The sequence below is a fragment of the Hemicordylus capensis genome, chromosome 1 (assembly GCF_027244095.1).
Source record: "Hemicordylus capensis ecotype Gifberg chromosome 1, rHemCap1.1.pri, whole genome shotgun sequence".
Lineage (NCBI taxonomy): Eukaryota > Metazoa > Chordata > Lepidosauria > Squamata > Cordylidae > Hemicordylus > Hemicordylus capensis.
The window spans coordinates 272,517,457-272,537,086 of NC_069657.1; the positions used below are offsets into that span (position 1 = coordinate 272,517,457).

Here is a 19,630-nt window from a genome sequence, read left to right on the forward strand (position 1 = left end):
GAGAGGTGTGAGAGTTTTTGCAGGACAGCCTGAAAGCAGAGACCAAGTTTGGCCAGGTCAGAGGTCCCAGGAGAAAGTATAACAGGGAGCAACACAGCACCAAATAGCTGGAAGAGCTGCTTAAAGAGATTTGAGCAACAAGTGAGCTTTTCTACTTTTTAGCAGTCAAGGTGGCAAGACTCCTCTCAGAGAATACAATAATTGTAATAAAAGGCACGCCTTAATGCACGGAGGGAACAGCTTGGAGGGCTTGACTTGCGGTCCCTCTGACCTGCCTGGACTTTAACATCTGGCTCCTTCTAGGCTGCATTTCCATCTCTCAGCCCAAACGAGGGGTTGCCTGCCAGTTTGCTGCTGTGTCCTAGCTGTGAGGTTCCAGCTGGCTGCCTTCCAGGATTGCCAGGACTACCTGATTTGCAACATCTGTTGCCTGCTAGCTCAGCTGTGACTTGTGAAAGGATGAGCTGCTGAAGCACATAAATCTCTGGGCCTGAGGGCTGGGGGGAGGTTTGGGCTAGAGGTTGTTGGTTTTTTATTGTATTGAGTTGTGCCAGACCTGTTGCAGATATGTGTTTGGGCTCTCTTGAGTGGGATGGCACGGGAGGTGCGTCTGGTTGTTCTGGGGCAGCTATTGCTGTGGTGGGGAATAGAAGAATTGGTGCTGGCAGAGCAGCTGGCCGTTGCAGGGGAAGGGGAATCAGTAATTTAGTAACTGTTTCCACTTCCAACTGCTTTGCCAACTCTCAGGCCTTGGGGAGGGGCTTCACCTACCCACAGAGCCTGGCCTTGCTTCTCTGTAATGCCAGGTCAGTTCAGAATAAGATGGAAATCATCCATGACTTGATCATGGATGAGGGAACTGACCTGGCTTCTGTAACTGAGACCTAGTTGCGGGAGGCAAGTGGTCCAGTGTGCGCTCAACTTCTTCCTCCAGGTTTCTCTGTTGTGGAGCAGGCTAGGGGAAGTGGGCAGGGGAAGGGGTGGAGTGGCTGTGGTCCATAAGAATACCATCTCCCTTACCAGGGACCCTGTGAGACAGTTGACCTACATTGAGTGTGTGTTTCTGAGGCTGGGAGCTAGGAGTAGATTGGGGATTCTGTTAGTGTACTGTTCACCCCGCTGCCCAACTGACTCCCTGACGGAGCTGGTCGCGGAGTTGGTGTTGAAGTCTCCCAGGCTTTTGGTGCTGGGGGACTTCAACATCCACTTTGGGGCTGGCTTGTCTGGTGTGGCTCAGGAGTTCGTAGCAGCCTTGACAACTATGGGCCTATCCCAATTAGTTTCTGAACCAACTCATATCGGGGGTGTTCCATGGGTGAGGGTTCCTGTGGTTTCCCCATTGTCATGGATGGACCACTACCGGGTTAAGTTTGTTTTCACAGCGACAATCCACCCCTGCAGGGGTGATGGACCTATTAGGATGGTCCACCCAAAAAGGCTGCTGGACCCAGTAGGTTTTCAAAAGGCCTTGGAGGGTTTTGAAGTTGGTGCGGCCAGTGATTCTGTTGATGCCCTCATGGGAACCTGGAATAGAGAACTCACCAGGGCAGTAGACATGATTGCTCCTAAGCGTCCTTCCTGACCTGCTTCAAAAACGGCCCCATGGTATACTGAGGAGCTGTGGGGGCTGAAGCAGTTGGGTAGACGACTGGAACGCAAGTGAAGGAAAACTCGGCTTGAATTTGACAGGATGCAGCATAGGACCCATTTGAAGGCTTATGCAATAGTGGTGCATGTGGCAAAGAAGGGATTTTGGTCAGCACACATTGCATCTGCGAGTTCGCGTTCAGCAGAGCTATCCCGAGTTGTGAGGAGTTTAATTTCTGCCCCTTCTGCCTCAAAACAGTTCCTGGAGGTGTTCTGCTGTGATGCTTTTAATGGGTTCTTTTCAGATAAAATCTCCTGTATTCGGGCCAATTTGGACTCCACTATTTCTGCAAGGTCTGTGGAGGAGGTGTCCAGCAATCCTTGCAGTTTTGACTTTTGCGTGGCTCCTCAAAACGGGAGATTTTATATGGTGTCCCTCAGGGCTCCATTCTGTCACCAATGCATTTTAATAGATACATTAAACCGCTGGGTGAGATCATCAGGAGGTTTGGTGCTGGGTATTATCAGTATGCTGATGACATCCAAATCTACTTCTCCTTTTCATCTGCATCACCAGGAAAAGGTGTTCATTCCCTAAATGCCTACCTACAGACAGTAATGGGCTGGATGAGGAATAACAAATTGAGACTGAATCCACGCAAGATAGAGGTGCTCATAGTGGGGGCTCAGAATCTGAGGGATTTGTTAGATCTTCCTGTGCTGGATGGGGTTACACTCCCCCGGAAGGAGCAGGTGGGCAGCTTGGGAGTACTCCTGGACCCAGACTTCACCCTGGTATCTCAGGTGGAGGCTATGGCCAGGAGTGCTTTCTATCAGCTTCAGCTGATTCAACAGCTTGATTTCTATCAGCTTGATCGGCTGATTTGACCATTCCTTGAGGGGGATGACCTCGAAACATTGGTGTACCAGCTGGTAACCTCCAGGCTTGACTACTGCAATGCACTCTACATGGGGCTGCCTTTGTACATAGTTCAGAATCTTCAGTTAGTTCAAAATGCAGAAGCCAGATTGGTCTGTGGGGCAACCCGGAGAGACCATATTATGCCTGTTTTGAAACAGTTGCACTGGCTGCTGATAGGTTTCCAGACGAAATACAAAGTGCTGGTTTTTACCTTTAAAGCCCTGAACAGCTTAGGTCCAGCTTACCTCAGAGTGTGCCTTCTTCTGCATGATCCCCACCACATGTTAAGTTCATCTGAAGAGGTCCATCTCCAGTTACCACCAGTGCGTCTGGTGGCAACTCAGAGGCGGGCCTTTTCTGTAGCCGCTCCTGGACTGTGGAATATACTCCCTGCAGAAATCCGCAATTTGAATTCTTTATTGGCCTTCAGGAGAGCCCTTAAAAGCTATCTATTTGGCCTGGCCTTCCAGTGTTTTTAAACAGTTGTAAATAGTTTTAATATTGTAACCTGGTTTTTCAGAGTTTTTAAATTGTTCTGATTGTTAAATTGTTTATGATGTTTTAATTGTTAATTGTTTTATGCTGTTTTATAATTTCTGTTTTGTTAACTGCCCTGAGCCATTCTGGAAGAGCGGTATAAAAATTGAATAAATAAATAATAAATAAAAGGCAAAAACGTCTTAAGCAACCAAAATATCTGCAAAGATAAATTTGGCTCCTTGTTCACATGAAGAGGCTGACACACATTTGTCTATGTCAAAAATGCAGTAACATTGTTACTGGATGTGTTAATTACAACAGATGTCATTGCCATATACAAATATGATGAATATTTATATAACACTTTCTAACAAAATTTCCCAAAGTTGTTTACATAGAAATAAATAAAATGGCCACCTGTCCCCAAAGGGTTCACAATCTAAAAAAGAAACATAAGATGGACACCAGCAACAGCCAGTGGAGGGATGCTGTGCTGGGGATGGAAAGGGCCAGTTGCTCTCCCCCTGCAAAATAAAGAGAACCACCACTTTTAAAAGGTGCTTCTTTGCTCCGTTAGCAGGGGATCTGTACTGTTCTGCCATCACTGAAGGAGCTTGGCCTTCAGACTGTGTGGGTTTCTTTTGGAAGAGGCAGAAAGCACAGATTCCTGTCCATAAAATTGCAGACTCAATAGGGCCTGAAAAAAATAGTGGACTACTCTTCTTCCATGCATTCACTGATTGTACTACTATATCATTTTGAGGCAAAGGAAATAAGTCTGTGTGGCGTGTGTGGAATGTGTTCGTTGATGTGTCAGTTGTGTTTTCAAAGCAGTCAGTGCTGGCAGTGGTTGAAAATCAAGATCTACATTTCTTGAAGAGGTCTGTGGATTCATGTATAGAGCTGAATTGTCCCCTCTGTTAAGTAGGGTCCACCCTGGTTTGCATTTGAATGGGAGACTACATGTGTGAGCACTGGAAGATACTCCTCTTAGGGGATGGGGCCACTCTGGGAAGAGCATTTGCAGGTTTGCATGCAGAAGGCTTCAAGTTCCCTCCCTAGCGTCTCCAAGATAGGGCTGAGAAGAGACTCCTGCCTGCAACCTTGGAGAAGCTGCTGCTAGTCTGTGTAGACGATACTGAGCTAGATGGACCAATATGGTCTGACAAGAAGGCAGCTTCCTATGTTCCTGTGACAGAGGAAGTACAGATGTGCACGTGAATTATGCAAGACTGGAATAGTTTGCAAGGAAACAAAAATCTACCAACACAGGATGGCCACTCAAAGTGGGCTGCATACCAAACAGGAATGGTATGGGGCAAGGCAACCTCTTGCAAATCAAACATAGTCCTGCTGAATGGGGATGGACAAAAGAGCAAGGTACTTGGAAAACCCTTTGGACAACACTTCCGCCTGACATGGAATGCTGCAAGGAGCTTAGGAAGTGTGCCTCCAAAGCTGACTGCAAAAAGAAGGTTCAGATGTTTCAGAAGTGTTCTCAACTGCACTGGACTATGTAAATGTACATACTTGGATTAGAAAGCTATTCTCTGTGTTAATTTTTTTCATTAATCCAGAAATTTCCCCCCACTGTTTCAAGACTGCAATATATATAACAGTTAAGTTGAACTGTATAATAATGTAAAAACATTGCTACTTAAGATTACTTCTTAATTACTTCACTTTCATAATAAATATCTTCCTTTTTATTAAAATAATCCTTAATTTTTTCTTTACTAAGCTTTGCTCATAAGAACCAGTAGAGTAAAACTGTATAGTGATGTAAAAATGATTCAGATGCATTAGGTCAGTTTCATAAGATATGTTATGTTGCAAATACTGATGTGTAATGCCATCAAATAAAACATATTACTTGCAATTTGAATACTACTTTCTCAATTCAAGCTTGTAATGTATATCACAATTATAATGCAGTTTTATATAGGTTGCCAACTAAACATATCTATCTATGTGCTATATAACACATAGTATAATTACATATCATATAGTACATATAGTTATGTGCATATATATAATAGGCACCATATTGGAGTTGTACATGTAAAACCTTTTTATTAATATTTGTGATTTATTCAAAATTCATTCCAGTTTCCATATTTGTCAATGCAAAAATGCAGTAGCATTGGGTTTTTCACAAATACTGGTACATAAGAGTAAGCCCATTGGAAATAATGGGTTAATGCTTGTGTAATAGTTTTGCAAATGCAGTTTTATAGGCACCATTTTTATTTCTGCATGCCCAACCTTTTGTTTGTGATGTATACAACATTGATGACAATGTTCATGCCTTTATGAAAAAGTGAACGATAACATCCATTATCTGCCCCACTATCTTAGCCACTAAACTACATGAGTTACACTACAAAAATTTGCTTTCATTTGAGTAGCGTAATGCAATGTTACAGTGATAGTTGTTGCTTATGGAATTTATTGATCCTTGTTGATGTGCTTTTACTACTTGAAATTGTATACATTATTAGTACATCTTCAGTCGAGAACAGTTCTAATATTTCCATTATTCTAACCATTGTTAGATCAGGAGCATTCTTTCCCTATTGTGCCCCTTTCTGTTTCAGAGCTTTAACATTAACTGTGGTTAGTTCAAATCAGAACTTGTATCTGTGGTTATGTATAGATTTTCAAACTCTAGTAACCATGGTTGCTGTTCACACACAACACTGCACCATGACTTACTTTGAAGAGGTAAGAAAGGTGGGAATTCACATACGGCAAGGAACTGCCTAAACATAACTATGTGATCAGGAACTGTGTATATCTCGGTCTTGGATTTCACGACAATATAGTCTTCCATTCTTTATAACTGTTGCTGGTAGTCTTATATAATAAGTTATCTTGGTTACTATTGAGTTGTTATACTGCTTTAAACAGAAAGGTTCCCTATGCCAAAAATGTGCTTAGAATATAAAAAGAAACACAAGCTAGACACCAGCAATAACCACTGAAGGGATTCGGTTCTGGGACTGCATAGGGACAGCTGCTTTTCTCCTGTCACCACTTTAAAAGGTGGTAATTTACAGGAGTTCCACTCCTGCCTCTAGGACAGATTCCAGATGGTGTCGACTGGAGACTTTTGCTCTTCGAAATCTGAGCTTAAGTATGGTGTCCCTCAAGGTTCCATACTCTCTCCAGTGCTCTTTAACATCTTCATGAAACTGCTGGGAGAGTGGATTTGGAGCTGGGTGTTACCAGTACGCTGATGACACCCAGATCTATTTCTACATGTCAACTTCTGGAGCTGGCATATCCTCCCTAAATGCCTGCCTGGAAGCAGTAATGGGCTGGATGAGGGAGAATAAACTGAGACTGAATCCATATAAGACGGAGGTACTTATTGTGCGGGGTCAGAACTCCAGAGATGATTTTGATCTGCCTGTTCTAGATGGGGTCACACTTCCCCAGAAGGAACAGGTTCACAGTCTGGGACTACTTCTGGATCCACACCTCTCCTTGGTATCTCAGGTTGAGTCGGTGGCCAGAGGGGCTTTCTACCAGCTTCAGCTGATACACCAGCTGTGTCCGTTTCTTGAGATGAACGACCTCAAAACAGTGGTACATATGTTGGTAACCTCCAGACTTGACTTCTGCAATGTGCTTTATGTGGGGCTGCCTTTGTACGTAGTCCAGAAACTTCAGTTGATACAGAATGTGGCAGCCAGGTTGGTCTCTGGGTCATCTCGGAGAGACCACATCACTCCTTTGTTGATAATTACACTGGCTGCCAATAGGTTTCTGGGCAAAATACAAAGTGCTAGTTATAACTTATAAGGCCCTAAACGGCTTAGGTTCTGAGAATGTCGTCTTCATTAAGAGCCCCACCGCCCATTGAGGTCATCTGGAGAGGTCCGTCTCCAATTGCCGCCAGCTCAGCTGGTAGCCACATGGGGACAGGCCTTCTCAGTTGCTGCCCCGAGACTGTGGAATGCGCTCTCTACTGAGATACGATCCTCCCCATCTCTGCCAATTTTTAAAAAGCATTTGAAAACCCACCTCTTCACCCAAGCTTTTTCAGCTTTTTAAAATTTTTAGGTTTTAATCTGTGGTTGATTAGTAGATTTTTAAATTGTTTTAAGTTTTTATATATGTTTTTAACTTGTTTTATGCTGTTGTTAACCACCCAGACACGAAAGTTTGGGGCGGTGTACAGATTTGATAGATTTAAAAAAAAAAAAGGTGTCTCTGCACTAAGTCACTAGGATTATTTCACTTCTGAAGATAATTATAAGTTTTTGAATGTATACTTTGGATACATCGACATAAAATACTGAAACTGAGTAACAATTTTGTCTAAACAGACTTAAAATGAATGTGGCAGAATTTATTTTTTAGCTGATTAAGGAAATTTGCCTGGGGGGGGGAGAGTAATTGGCATATATCACTTCAAAAGATCTGTGCATGAATCTGTGGTAACAGTGTAAGGAGGGAGTACAGACACCACACTTGCTGATGTTTTACAAGGATCAAGAAATGGTTGTGGAGTAGCGTGCATGAGATCTCTCCTCTGCCCTTATGTGAATTCCCTCTGGCATCTTTGTAGTTGCCTTATCCATGGTTTCTTGTGTCTGCATTTATGCTCAATAATGGTTAATGAAAACCAGGTTGTGTTCCTAACTTCAGATATGAAACCCTGGTTTCAAATTCAAAACTTGATTTCAAATTCTAGGTTAGGAACACAGTATTGTCTCTATGTATTATAGTTACATCAGTGAGACAATAATGATGAGCAATAATTTAGTGTGGCGAGACAAATTTTATATGAGAGCGGAGACTCTGAGGGAGGGGGCATAACATTCCACAGCCTATTCACAAATTCTTAAATATGGCTAAGAGCCATTGGACATTATATCTGCACTGGTTCATAATTGTAACTATCTCACTAAACTATATAATCTGGAGTTACCTTTAATTGACATTTTTTAAAGTTCAGAGAGAAGTGTAAAGACTGATTTTAAAATCTGTAACCTGTTCGACATGCCTTTTACATACTTCTAAAAAAAGAGTAACTTGGCTATTTTTTTTCTGGATTCCTTACAACTTTTACACTTCTGTTTAGTGGTTTTAAAGACAGAAGGCCTAGTCATGTCTCTTATACCATATTTATTCCATTAAAGTAATTCACACCACCTGCATTTTTCTTATTTATACTTGGGGAAAAAATACAGCCAAAAAGTACACACACACAAGATGTTCCAGGGTTTTTAATAATACATTGCTAATTTTATACTTCACATTTTAAGCAAATAGTGTTACCATTGGTCTTTTATAGGTTCTTCGTACTGGAGGAAGTCAGCGTCCTCTTACTCCCAATCAGGGGCAGCAGGGGCAGCAGGCAGAGTCACTTGCAGCAGCTGCGGCAGCAAATCCAGCTTTGGCTTTTGGTCAGGGTCTTGCCACAGGCATGCCAGGTATATAATGATGACTAAAGGAAACTAAGAACAAGTTCATATTAAATATTCTAAAATCCTGCCATGTTCACAGCAGATTACTTAGATGTGATCTCTTTATAGCTGTGCTTAGCTTGATTAAAATTTTGAAATGTGACTTTTTTATGAACCATGTTGAATGCTGACAGAATAAAGACAGGAGGAATGCATGAGCAAGAAAGGAAGGAGAGAGAGTGTGACCTTGTAGTCTGCTTCCAGGCCCTGGGGTGTTCGTAAGCCCTACCCCTAAGAAAATTAAACTCAATGCTCCCCCCACCCCCAATTTTAACACCTTCAGAAGAACAGAGTATATAATGGCTTGTGTCCTAAGAAATATGGGAGGAGTTCTGTCCACAGTGAGGCTTTCCCACCACATACCTTTGTGCCCCCCAGACAGCCACCCCTGAGAGTCAGAGGACCCTCTGGAAGGGGGTGGGGGTGGGGCTGCAGCGGTGGGTGGGTGGGAAGAATAATAGGCATTTGGAAACCACTCTTTTGTGCAAGCAGAAGTGCCTTCCACTCATGCAAGAAATTATTTGGATCCAAGTCATTGTAATTTTTATAGCTTGATACATAGTGTTTATGTATAATGTGAGAACACTAAGCAGTACGCTGTATATTGGCAGTTTTCATTGTTTCTGAATACTTTGAATTTTGACATGGTTGATTTTTAAACCATATCTGTCATTAGTATACAATATACTTCCATATATTTAGAGAGGCTTTGCCATTGATTCATGAGAGAAAGCTGTTAAATTGTATCACATGCATTTTTACTGTTACAACTTGAACTTAGAGCTCATCTGGTGGCTACGCAGGGATGGGCCTTTTCTGTTGCTGCCCCAAGACTCTGGAATGTGCTCCCTGCTGAAATAAGAGTCTCTCCATCTCTGACAACTTTTTAAAAGTCCATGAAGTCCATTTTTTTGCCCAAGCATTTAAACTTTTGCTGTTTAAAATTGTGTTAATGTTTTCATTTTTCTTAATTTGAAACTGCCCAGAGATGGAAATTTGAGGCGGTCTACACACTTGATAAATAAATTAAACTTGCATGCATAGGAGTTCAAGGTTTTTATTCCTGATCGTGCAGTTATTCCTAGCTACTACAAAGCTGTAACTGACAATATGTAGGCCAAAATGTCAAATATTTATATGTATTGAGTAATAGGGCAAAAGTGAGATTTTTTTTTTTTTAAAGAGAGCTCTGAAATTCCATGGATATAAGATGCTTCTATAGCTGTTGCGGCTCTTGAGTGCATGAAATGCTTTTCTTCAGAACATTTCGGGTCCCTGGTGAATGGATCATCTGACTTGGTGAAGCGTAGAAGCTCTTACTTTGTGTATCAGTGTAACCTACCTTGTGGGGAGCAGTAGCATGCAAAAAATGCAGCTTTTGCTCATGGTAGTAGGTGACCTTTTCTCTTCTGGCAGAGGAAGAAACGTGGCCACCACAAGTAAAATAGTTGGTGCCTCAGTCTTTCTCTTGGCATAGGTTTGCTGGCAAGTATTATTTATTATTATTATTTTATTTTATTTTATTTTATATCCCGCTCTTCCTCCAAGGAGCCCAGAGCGGTGTACTACATACTTGAGTTTCTCCTCACAACAACCCTGTGAAGTAGGTTAGGCTGAGAGAGAAGTGACTGGCCCAGAGTCACCCAGCAAGTCTCGTGGCTGAATGGGGATTTGAACTCGGGTCTCCCCGGTCCTAGTCCAGCACTCTAACCACTACACCACGCTGGCTCGGTACCTTGAACTTGAGCCATTGCATAAGAATAATGCAGTTTTTATTTACCCTGGATTATTCTTTGACTCCATTCTTAAATAGTAAGCAACATCCTGAATTCAGTTGATGTTGGGATATTTAGCATTCAAAGGTGAAGTATCCCTCTTAAAATATAACCTAAAATCCCTAAAATGACCTAAAATCCTAAAATTTCAGGTTATTTAATTTGTTTGTTTGTTTGTTTGTTTGATACATTTCTATACCGCCCAAAACGCAAGTTCTCTGGGCAGTTTACAAAACCTGTAATTCTGTTGTGTTAAAGTGACAACCAAACTAGACTAATCATTGGCTTTATCTTCTATTATCACCACATACATATCCCCAGACAGATCAAATTCCATTTGGCTAGGCACTTGTAAACATACACTAATGGTTTATTTGAAAATAAGTGCCACTGTATTCAGTGGGAGCTACTCCCATGTAAGGGGGTGTGAGCTTGCAGCCTTAATACCGTGTTTCCCCGAAAATAAGACAGTGTCTTATATTAATTTTAGCCCCAAAAAATGCACTAGGGCAATTAGCGGTACATCAGAAATTACTGCTAGGTCTTATTTTCGGGGTAGGTCTTACTTTCAGGGAAACAGGGTAGCTCCCATTTGTTGCTAGAGAAGTGTAGAGGTCAGTTGCTTTGTTTGTTTTATTGTGTTTATGTAAAATCTCTCCTTGTGCTGTGTTTAGAGAATAATTATTCAAAAATTGAGCTTGATTGATTCTAGGAGACCACATTTACACCTTTTTATAAAAGTTTGAATTAAAAATCGTCTGAGAGGCTATGATGTAAGTGTGCAGATGGGAAACAACAAACAAATGATTTTGTATTTCCTTTGCTTTTAGTTGTCTATGTAGAGTGCAAAGTGCCAGAGGCATTTTGTGGCCAGGCGCAGATAGATAATATGGAAGAGCAAAATTACTTGAGCTTCTAAAAAGAGAAACATGACAAAGGATTGCAAAGAGTTGATGTAGTGTTACATGCAAAAGTGAGGCATTGGCAAAATGCCTCAGCTGTGGATGAACTGATAACGTTGATGGGGACTGTTGTAAGGGCTTAAGGGGATCAGAAGGCTTAAACTTGGTATTGTGGAAGAGAGGAAATCAATACAAGGCTGACTGTACCATAGGAAAAGGTCATAGACAGTACAGGTGTCCCTCATTATTGACAGGAGTTGTGTTATCACCTGTAGCCATGAATACGGAAGCTGCTAATTTCCCCTATGGGAATCCAAGATTTAGGTTCCTTAGGCTTCAAAAAAGGGCCAATAAAGCACAGTGCCTTGCTCTCCAGCAAGGAGAGCAGGATCCGCAAATCCTCCAAATCTTTGTAAAAGTTCTCACAGGTTTTTTAAGAGCCACAAAATGGCTCTGAGCTTCAAAATGGTGGCTGGAAATTACCTTGGAACTCATTTCTGACCACCGAGGAATCTCAGATCTGCAAATTTCACCTTAAAAAAAAAAAAAAACCACAGATGAAAAAACTGGGTCCCTAAGACCCAACTGCAGACATGCGAAACTGAGATCTGTGAGTTAACGAGGGCCACCCGTACTTCAGTTTTTGTAGTACATTGTGGTTCAAGAGGACATGTGTGTACTGTAAGAGTAGGCATTGGTCACAAGTGCTCAGGAAGCAGAACTAACACCAGAATGCATTCTGCTTTCCATGAGGAGGAGGAGCTGCAACTGTGACCTGGCATGGTATTCAGATGCTTTTGGAGGGGCCTGGTCTATGATTACTATTTCACTGATATTTGATCAATATTTGACTTGTGAAATGCCAGCCTCCTTTCTGCTTACATGACTTTTGTCAAGCTTCTTAAGGATAACTAAAATGAATTGCATAGCATAAACACTGTTTTTACCAAACAAAGCAACCTTGAATGATACATCTATATCAATTTTTAATTTTAGGTTGAATCCAAACTTTAAAAAATTAGCCCTCAGTATCCAACGTGCAATAATAAAGTACATAACTTATTCTGTCATAATTATGCTTGACTTCAGGCAGCTATTTTTCCTGTAGTTTGTTCATCACACAGAAAAGCACTTTGGCTCTTGGTTTTATATATTTGATAGAGTTGTATGTTCAGTTCTCCCCCAGTATAGGAGGGTATCATTTATTATGGGTTGTCCTGCCCACTTGCTCGCATTAGACAGAACTCTATGTAAATTAGAAGCCATCCCAAGAGGCCCCTGGTCAAGCTTCTCCCAGTTCGTGTCCTTGGGTTTTCATTGTTTGTTCTCTCTTTAAACCTAGCTTCCCTTCCTCCTTGTTGCTCTCTCTCCTTCTGCACTTAGTCCTCACTTGCTCTTTTACTCTCCTGCTCAGTTTTCCTTAAAACCAACCAACCAACCAAAACCCTTTCCTTCCCCCCCCCCCCACTCTCTTCTTTCTGCAAGCGCCATGCAACGTGAAGAACTCGCAGCCTCCTTATTGGAGGACCAGGAATAGGACTGGACAGCCTTTGCAGAGTGCAGTAGAGACTGCACCCAAATGGCCAGTACACGGCCTGCCTTCGGCCAACAGAAGAGGCCATAACAAGCGCCATTGGGCCCAACCACAGGCCTTCCCAGCACGCTCTCCCAGACTGGGGCAGTGGCCTCTACGGAGCAAATGGAGCCCACTTCCTTAACCAGGATGGCACCCAACATGACAGGTGTGGCCCAGGCCTCCAGCATTCCGGAATCCCCACCTGATACAGCCACAGACTCAACCAACGCAGGTGTGCTCCTCCAGCCACCGGGATGCAAGGAGCCCATGAACCTTCATGACATTCTGAACAGGCCTCGTCAGGGCTGGACACTAATGCTGGGCAGCCAGAAGGACCCCTGCTCCTTGTAAGTGGGTGTTCCTGCGCAGCAGCCTTTGATTGTAACCACAGCTCTTACTACTATCCCTCTGGAGTTACTAATGAGTAACTGCATTTTGGGTGATCTGTCCTCCTCCACCCCCAGTTGGCTCTGCACAAGGCTTGGTGCCCACAGCTCCTCTGGAGTTGATCTCCCCCCCCCCCATGGGGAAAGGCTGCCACCAGACCTCTACATAGATTAAGGACCTGGTGGCCCAAGAACTAAAGAGGGGGAACCCCCAGTGCCAGCTCCCCCTACAGCTCTTGCTTTCCCCCCTCCAGCACCAATTTTGTCAGGCCAGGCTTTCTCTTACCATTATTGCCAGGCAGATTAGAGCTACCACCCACCCCTTTCCAACTTAGGCCTGACTGGCAATGGCAGGTCTTATCTCTGTACACTCTTTCAGAATTCTCAGTCCATAGCAGGCTTGGCTCACACTCCATCACCAGTGTGAATGAAGGTGCTTGTCTAACCAGGCCACCACTTACTAATTAGGGGTTATCTCATACCACTCCAGTACTGGCCAGGCCTCTTTCAGTCCATTCTGGTTCTGATATTCAACATTCTTCCATCAGAACACACACAGATCATCCTGAATCTTGATTCCCAAGCAGTGCAGTTGGATAATGAGGGCAAATGGTCTACTGATTGAAGGGCATTCACCAGCCGCTTCTATACCTAAGCTATTCAAACATGAGGATTTTGAAATCCTTCTTTCTAAGGCCTGTAGAACTCTGCAAACCAATCCTGACTTGGTCACCACAGCTACCACATAATCTGTAGTTTCCCCCCTCAGCTCAGTCTAAACCTATTATTCCTGTCCCATCACTGTCCATGGAAGTACTCCAAGACGAGTGGAACTCCCCAGCTTCAGCTAGAGCATTAGGTTCTTCACCCAAACACTTCTACAACGTACCTGCTGATTTTTCGGCCATGCTTTCCTGTAGATGCTCCAGTGGCTTCCCTGGTCTCCAGTACAGCCCTGACAAAGAAAGAGAGGAACACCTTCAGTTCCCTGAGGATAGAGAGAGCAACTACTTACTTTGCAAGTCACAAGCCATCTGCCATATCTACTAAGGCATCAGTGGCCACTTCTATTTTTGCCAGGGCCTCTATTCTCTGGGCCAAGGAGTTGATGAAGGACCTTCCCCAGGACCACACCAAACTCAAACAGGGTCCTAACAAGCTAGCCAAGGTAACCACCTTCATGGCAGACGCTAGCCTAGACAACTTATAGTTCCAGGCCAGGGCACTGGCCTCTGACGTAGCCATCTGGAGGTCCCTTTGGTTAATGTCTTGGAATGTGGACACTAAATCAAAAATTAACTTAGTTTTCTTGGCCTTTAAGGGATCCAAGCTATTTGGGGAATCACTGGATCCTGTCCTTGTAAAGACTAGAGATAAGAAAAAGGCCATGTCATTCATCAGGAGGGAAAATAGGCAATCCTTCAGACCTACACAGTCTAATTTTCGCAATAATAGGCTTCTTTCCCTTATCCTGGGACAACAGAAATACACAAGCACCTTTGCATCCAGAATGGAATTCCAGGCCTACCCTTCAGACAGCAGCCATCTAATCACAGCTTCAGCAATGCTCCATTCTCCAGAAACATGAACAAGATGCAGCCACCGCAATGACTATCCACTTCTCTTGTAGGAGAGAAGTTTACAGTATTCATTGTAACATGGCAGTAATCAACACAGAATTTTTTGGGTGCTCTCCACTATCTAAGAAGGCTACTCACTGGACTTCCAGACTATCACTTCAGGATACTCTTCTCCAGGAATCACAATACATGACAAAGGCCATTCATTACCATCCTCTTCAAATACATGCAATAGAGGCAATGTCATCAACAGACTCATGTCGAGGCATCTACTTCATTTTATTCTTGGTCCCCAAAAGGTATGGATGCTGGAAAATGGCACTTGACCTGAAGCACCTAAACAAGTTCATCAGGATGCAAAAATTCTGAATGGAAACTGCACACAATAGTCCAAAACCACTCTGCACTGGTGGATTTCTCCATGCTTGCACCAGGTAGTTCTCTTCAAATAGCCCTCTCGGATCCAGGTCACAATAAACGCATGCATCTTGGGTTGGGAAGCCCATTGCCACAACCAGATGGCTCAAGGTACCTGGTCTGCCACAGAGACTTCACAGCATAAATTGGCTGGAACTCAGGGCAGTTTGCCTCACCCTTCTTCAGTTTATGGACCTTGTGCTGGGCCAGCATGTCGTCCTCATGCTGGACAGACAATGTGGCCACCAAAGCTCACATCAATTGTCAGGGGGGGCACCTGTTTCCGTTTGTTGATTCAGGAATCCAGCAAGATTTTTGCCTGGGCTTCCATTGCAGCAGAACACCTCAGTGGCATAAAGAATGTAGAAGCAGTCTGGCTGAGCAGGCACCAAGTGGATCAAGCACAGTAGATGCTTCACCTGCAGAGTTCACCCTGGTAGTTCAGTGCTTTGGTCAGCCAGCCCCCAGTCTCTATGCCTCTCTGATAAACACCCAGACGCCGAGATTCTTCTCCACGTTCCAAAGTCCCCAGGCATAAGGGATAGATACGCTAACATCTCCATGGCTGCGGAGACTACTGTGCACCCCCCACCCTTTTTCTGATACAGAAGGTCATACAGAGATACAGGGAATGCTGATGATCCTTGTTGCCCCCTTCTGGCCAAGACACTTGTGGTTCTCAGATCTCATGGCCCTGTCTGTGGAACCACTGTGGCCATATACAGACCATCTGGACCTGCTCAAGCAGGGTCCACTATTTCACCCAGAACCATCATGGCTTCAGCTTCACACATAGAAACTGAGCATACCTTACTAGCTGCCGAGGGGTACCTCAAGAATATCCAAGATACTATCCTGGTTTCCAGGCATCAATCCATAGTCAGAATATACCAGACCACATGGGGAACTTTTCTCAAGTGGACAAGTCCAGAAAGTTTCTGCCTCTGAAAGCATCAGTATCTCAGGTCTAGTTCCATCAAGCCGGCCTGGACAAGGGCTTATGGCCGAGTATCCTCCAGAGACAGATTTCGGCGCTCTCATCTGTACTTCGTCCATCATCCAGGACATCCCTGGTCTCCCATCCTGACATTTGGAGGTTCCTGAAACTTGCATCTAACCTTGCATCTTCAGGTGTGGTTCACATATAATTTGGTCTTTATTGGATCTTACCTCGTTTGAGAGGGAGGGGGAACTCTCCTGTTTGTTCCCTGTTGCCTTTGGCACTTGTCTTCCTGTTTTCTTTTCCTGCTACTTTCTATCATTGACTATTCTCTTGTGTTTGCTTTATTTTCCTCTGAAGCCTTCCACAACGGCAGTTTTGCCAGACAGTCCTGGAACTGGGAGAAGCTTGAACAGGGGCATCTTGGGGTGGCTTCTAATTTACATAACGTCCTGTCTAATGGGAGCAAGTGGGCATGACAACCCATAGTAACGGATATCTTCCGTATACTGGGGGAAAAGAACCTTTATGGTAAGCAATACAATGTTACACTTTCAGAGATCATTAGTGTATGATTAACTTAAACATTACATATATACCTTACATATTTCATTTTAAATAAGGTTAAGTTTACAAGGGAAACAATTATAATAGAAATTTTACAAAAACTGAATTATGCTTCCTTTGCTTAATCCACATGTGGCTTGCATAGCAGTTTGTGTACAAGTAGCTCTAAGTAACATAATTCACATTAATTGCTTTGGGTTGAAACTAAATTACTAAAATGGGACATATGGGTATACTGGAAGCAAACATTAGGAGTTAGGGACTTATGACCTAAAACTTAGTGTTGGAAACGTAAGTGTGCTTGCCAAGAGAAATTTGACACCCTCATCTATATGCTTTGAATGCATAGACAATTCCAGCAATCATTTTCTAGATGTTCTACACATTACCAAAACTCCTCTTTCTAGTTCTATTTAACCATTGATAGGACTACTGTCTTTGTACTCACTGGGGCACATTCTGATAAGACCAGTGTAATTAGTAGTTGCTGGTGTATCTAGTGCTTAGTGTGTTATTATACATGTTCCTCTGTGAAGAGTTTTGTTGTAGTACTTGTAACATTTATCCTCTAACAACCTATTCTACATTCTTTACAGAGGAGAATAAAGCAGAGTGCAGTCAAAGCCTGACCATTTGCTAGCATGTGAAAATGGTAGTGAAGGTAGTAGAACAGAACAGCACAGTTTAGTTTTATACATGCATTTGTAATGTGAAACTGTTTGTGATTCTGCTCTTTCTGAGACTCAATATATATATAGTGAGAGTGTATATAGGCTGCTTTTTTCCAAACAGTAGATCCCTAGAGAGGGATTCATTAGCCCTGATTCTTTCAAGTACCAAATGTCATACTGACTGACATTTGATTATCAGTAGCTTGAACTCTGGATCCTGAGGGGAGCAGGGCTTCTGAGTCCTTCTATGGGAGACATGAACTGTCTTTTTTGTTCAAGGTGGCGCTGTAAATCAGCCCTTGATTATTTGAAGAGATTTGGTGTTTTCTGTAAATACACATGTAAGATAAAATAAGGGCTGTTTTTCTTTAGAATCTTAAATAAACTGGAAAATGTTGTGACATGTAAGTGCTGCAGCCTTTTTTGAGGCTTCTATGGAGCCCACTTGAAAAAGCAGCGGACAGAGTATGCATCCTTCAACATTTTGAGCCAATTGAATAGATGTTGTAAGCACATACATTCTTCCAAATTAAAATATTTGCCACTTAAGATTGACAGAAAATATGAATTTAGGGCAATACTTGTCAAGATCTGTTGGCCCACTGGTAATGGCATACTCTGGAGCATTGCTAAATAATATCACTATACCTTGAATAGATATTTCTGTGGAAAGCAATGTTGGGTCTTAAGCATAAAACAACAACTGCTTGGTATAGAATGCCAGGGAGGGCCCTTCTTGTGGAATATAGCTGTACCTCATTTGTGGGGTTCCGTTCCTGCGTATTACCATGGGTAATGAGGCATTGAGTCTGTGGGGCCGTGGGGGTTTGGCTCCTAGACTTTTTTTAAAAAGCAAAAAAGTGCCCCCAAAATGCAAAAACAGGCCAAATGAAGTGTCCTACAATGCTCCATGGGCCTTCAGGAATCCAAGGATGCCCTCCCCCCAAATATCAGAGTCCCAGGAATTCCTCCCAAAAATCTCATTTCCTCTTGTTTTTTAAAACAAATGAGCCATAAAATGGCTCACACACTCAAAATGGTGGCCAGAAATGATCTCCAAGGTCATTTCTGGCCACCCCTGACCTGAGGATACATAGGATTAAGCCCTTTTCTGCCGCATACGCGCACACACACTCACTCTATGCCGAGGTTGGGTGTTAATTACCCCACCGCAGATACACAAAACTGCGGATGTCGGGTCTGCGTATAGGGATGTCCACCTGTGTAGGGATGGCCACCAAAAAACAGAGCTCTAAACTGAACTTGGAAGCTGTGGGTATAGCATGTTCATTGGCTTAAATAACTAGAACTGTACTTCAATAAGAACTGCCTCCCAGTTTCTCCCGCTGCCCCTTGTCTGCATCTCTTGGCTACTGTTGCCTGTCATCATGCAGCATATAAGGCCATGATAGATAGAGATTCATGCAGCAACCCTACCCTTCCCTGGCTAGTAAGAGCAGTATGTGGCTATTCTGATTTTTTCCTAGCTTTGAAGGGGCAGAACAGGCTGCCTGGATTGACCTGTGCAGTGATGACAGATGAGAGCAAATGGATGAAGGTGGGAGGGAGGAGCAGGCGCCATCACTTGTTTTCTGGCCTGCAGGCCATTTCTGTTTATCCTCAGCTAGCTGGGTGAGTGGCAAGAATGAGCCAAGGACTGGGGCAAAGAAACTTAGGATTACAATAGAACTGGTTCTTTACCTTTAGAAGTCAAAGTATGAAACTGCCATCAGTTTGCTCATTGTTGTAAAATTCTTCAGGTAGAAACAAAAATAATTTTACTAGTGTGTGTTTTGTATTGGTTAGGCTACCAAGTGCTAGCCCCCACTGCCTATTATGATCAGACGGGTGCCTTGGTGGTAGGTCCTGGGGCCAGAACTGGACTTGGAGGTCCTGTCAGGTTGGTGGCTTCAACGCCTGTTATCATCAGTTCTGCAGCTGCGCAAGCAGGTAAGTAGATCTTCTACAATTATCTGAAGATGAGTCTTCGTTAATTGTGAAACAGTAGTGTGATTACCTTCTTTCTTTTGCTCTCTTCCGAATAGTATGTTCGCAGAGAAAAGAATTTGCTTATATTTCCATATGTAAAATAAAATACTTGCTTGGGTTGCTTCTCCACTTCGTCTCCCATGCCCCGAATGACTTCAGTAATTCAGCCAATAATGTTGAATTACTGAAATGCTATTATCTAGAATGGTTCAGAGGCTTGCTTTTTTCCTCCCATGTAGTCCATGTTGGGTATGAGATTGTTTGCAGAAATGCCTGTGTGGACTGTACAGGGAAGACTGCAAGGGGCCCTTGCATAGTCACTAGAAATCTTTTGCCTAACATGTTTTAATCTTTTGCTTGT

At 43.1% G+C, this 19,630-nt stretch overlaps 1 protein-coding gene across 11 annotated transcripts in view; it reads left to right on the forward strand.

The window, feature by feature from the left end:
- The window catches only part of PUM2 (pumilio RNA binding family member 2), a 103,311-nt gene that overhangs the window by 53,104 nt on the left and 30,577 nt on the right, over nucleotides 1-19,630 (forward strand). For all 11 annotated transcript variants that reach the window (XM_053285254.1, XM_053285244.1, XM_053285247.1 and 8 more), the window contains exons 10-11: nucleotides 8,295-8,433; nucleotides 19,087-19,230. In XM_053285254.1, coding sequence (XP_053141229.1) covers nucleotides 8,295-8,433; nucleotides 19,087-19,230 — 283 coding nt within the window. The remainder of the gene's footprint in view (nucleotides 1-8,294; nucleotides 8,434-19,086; nucleotides 19,231-19,630) is intronic.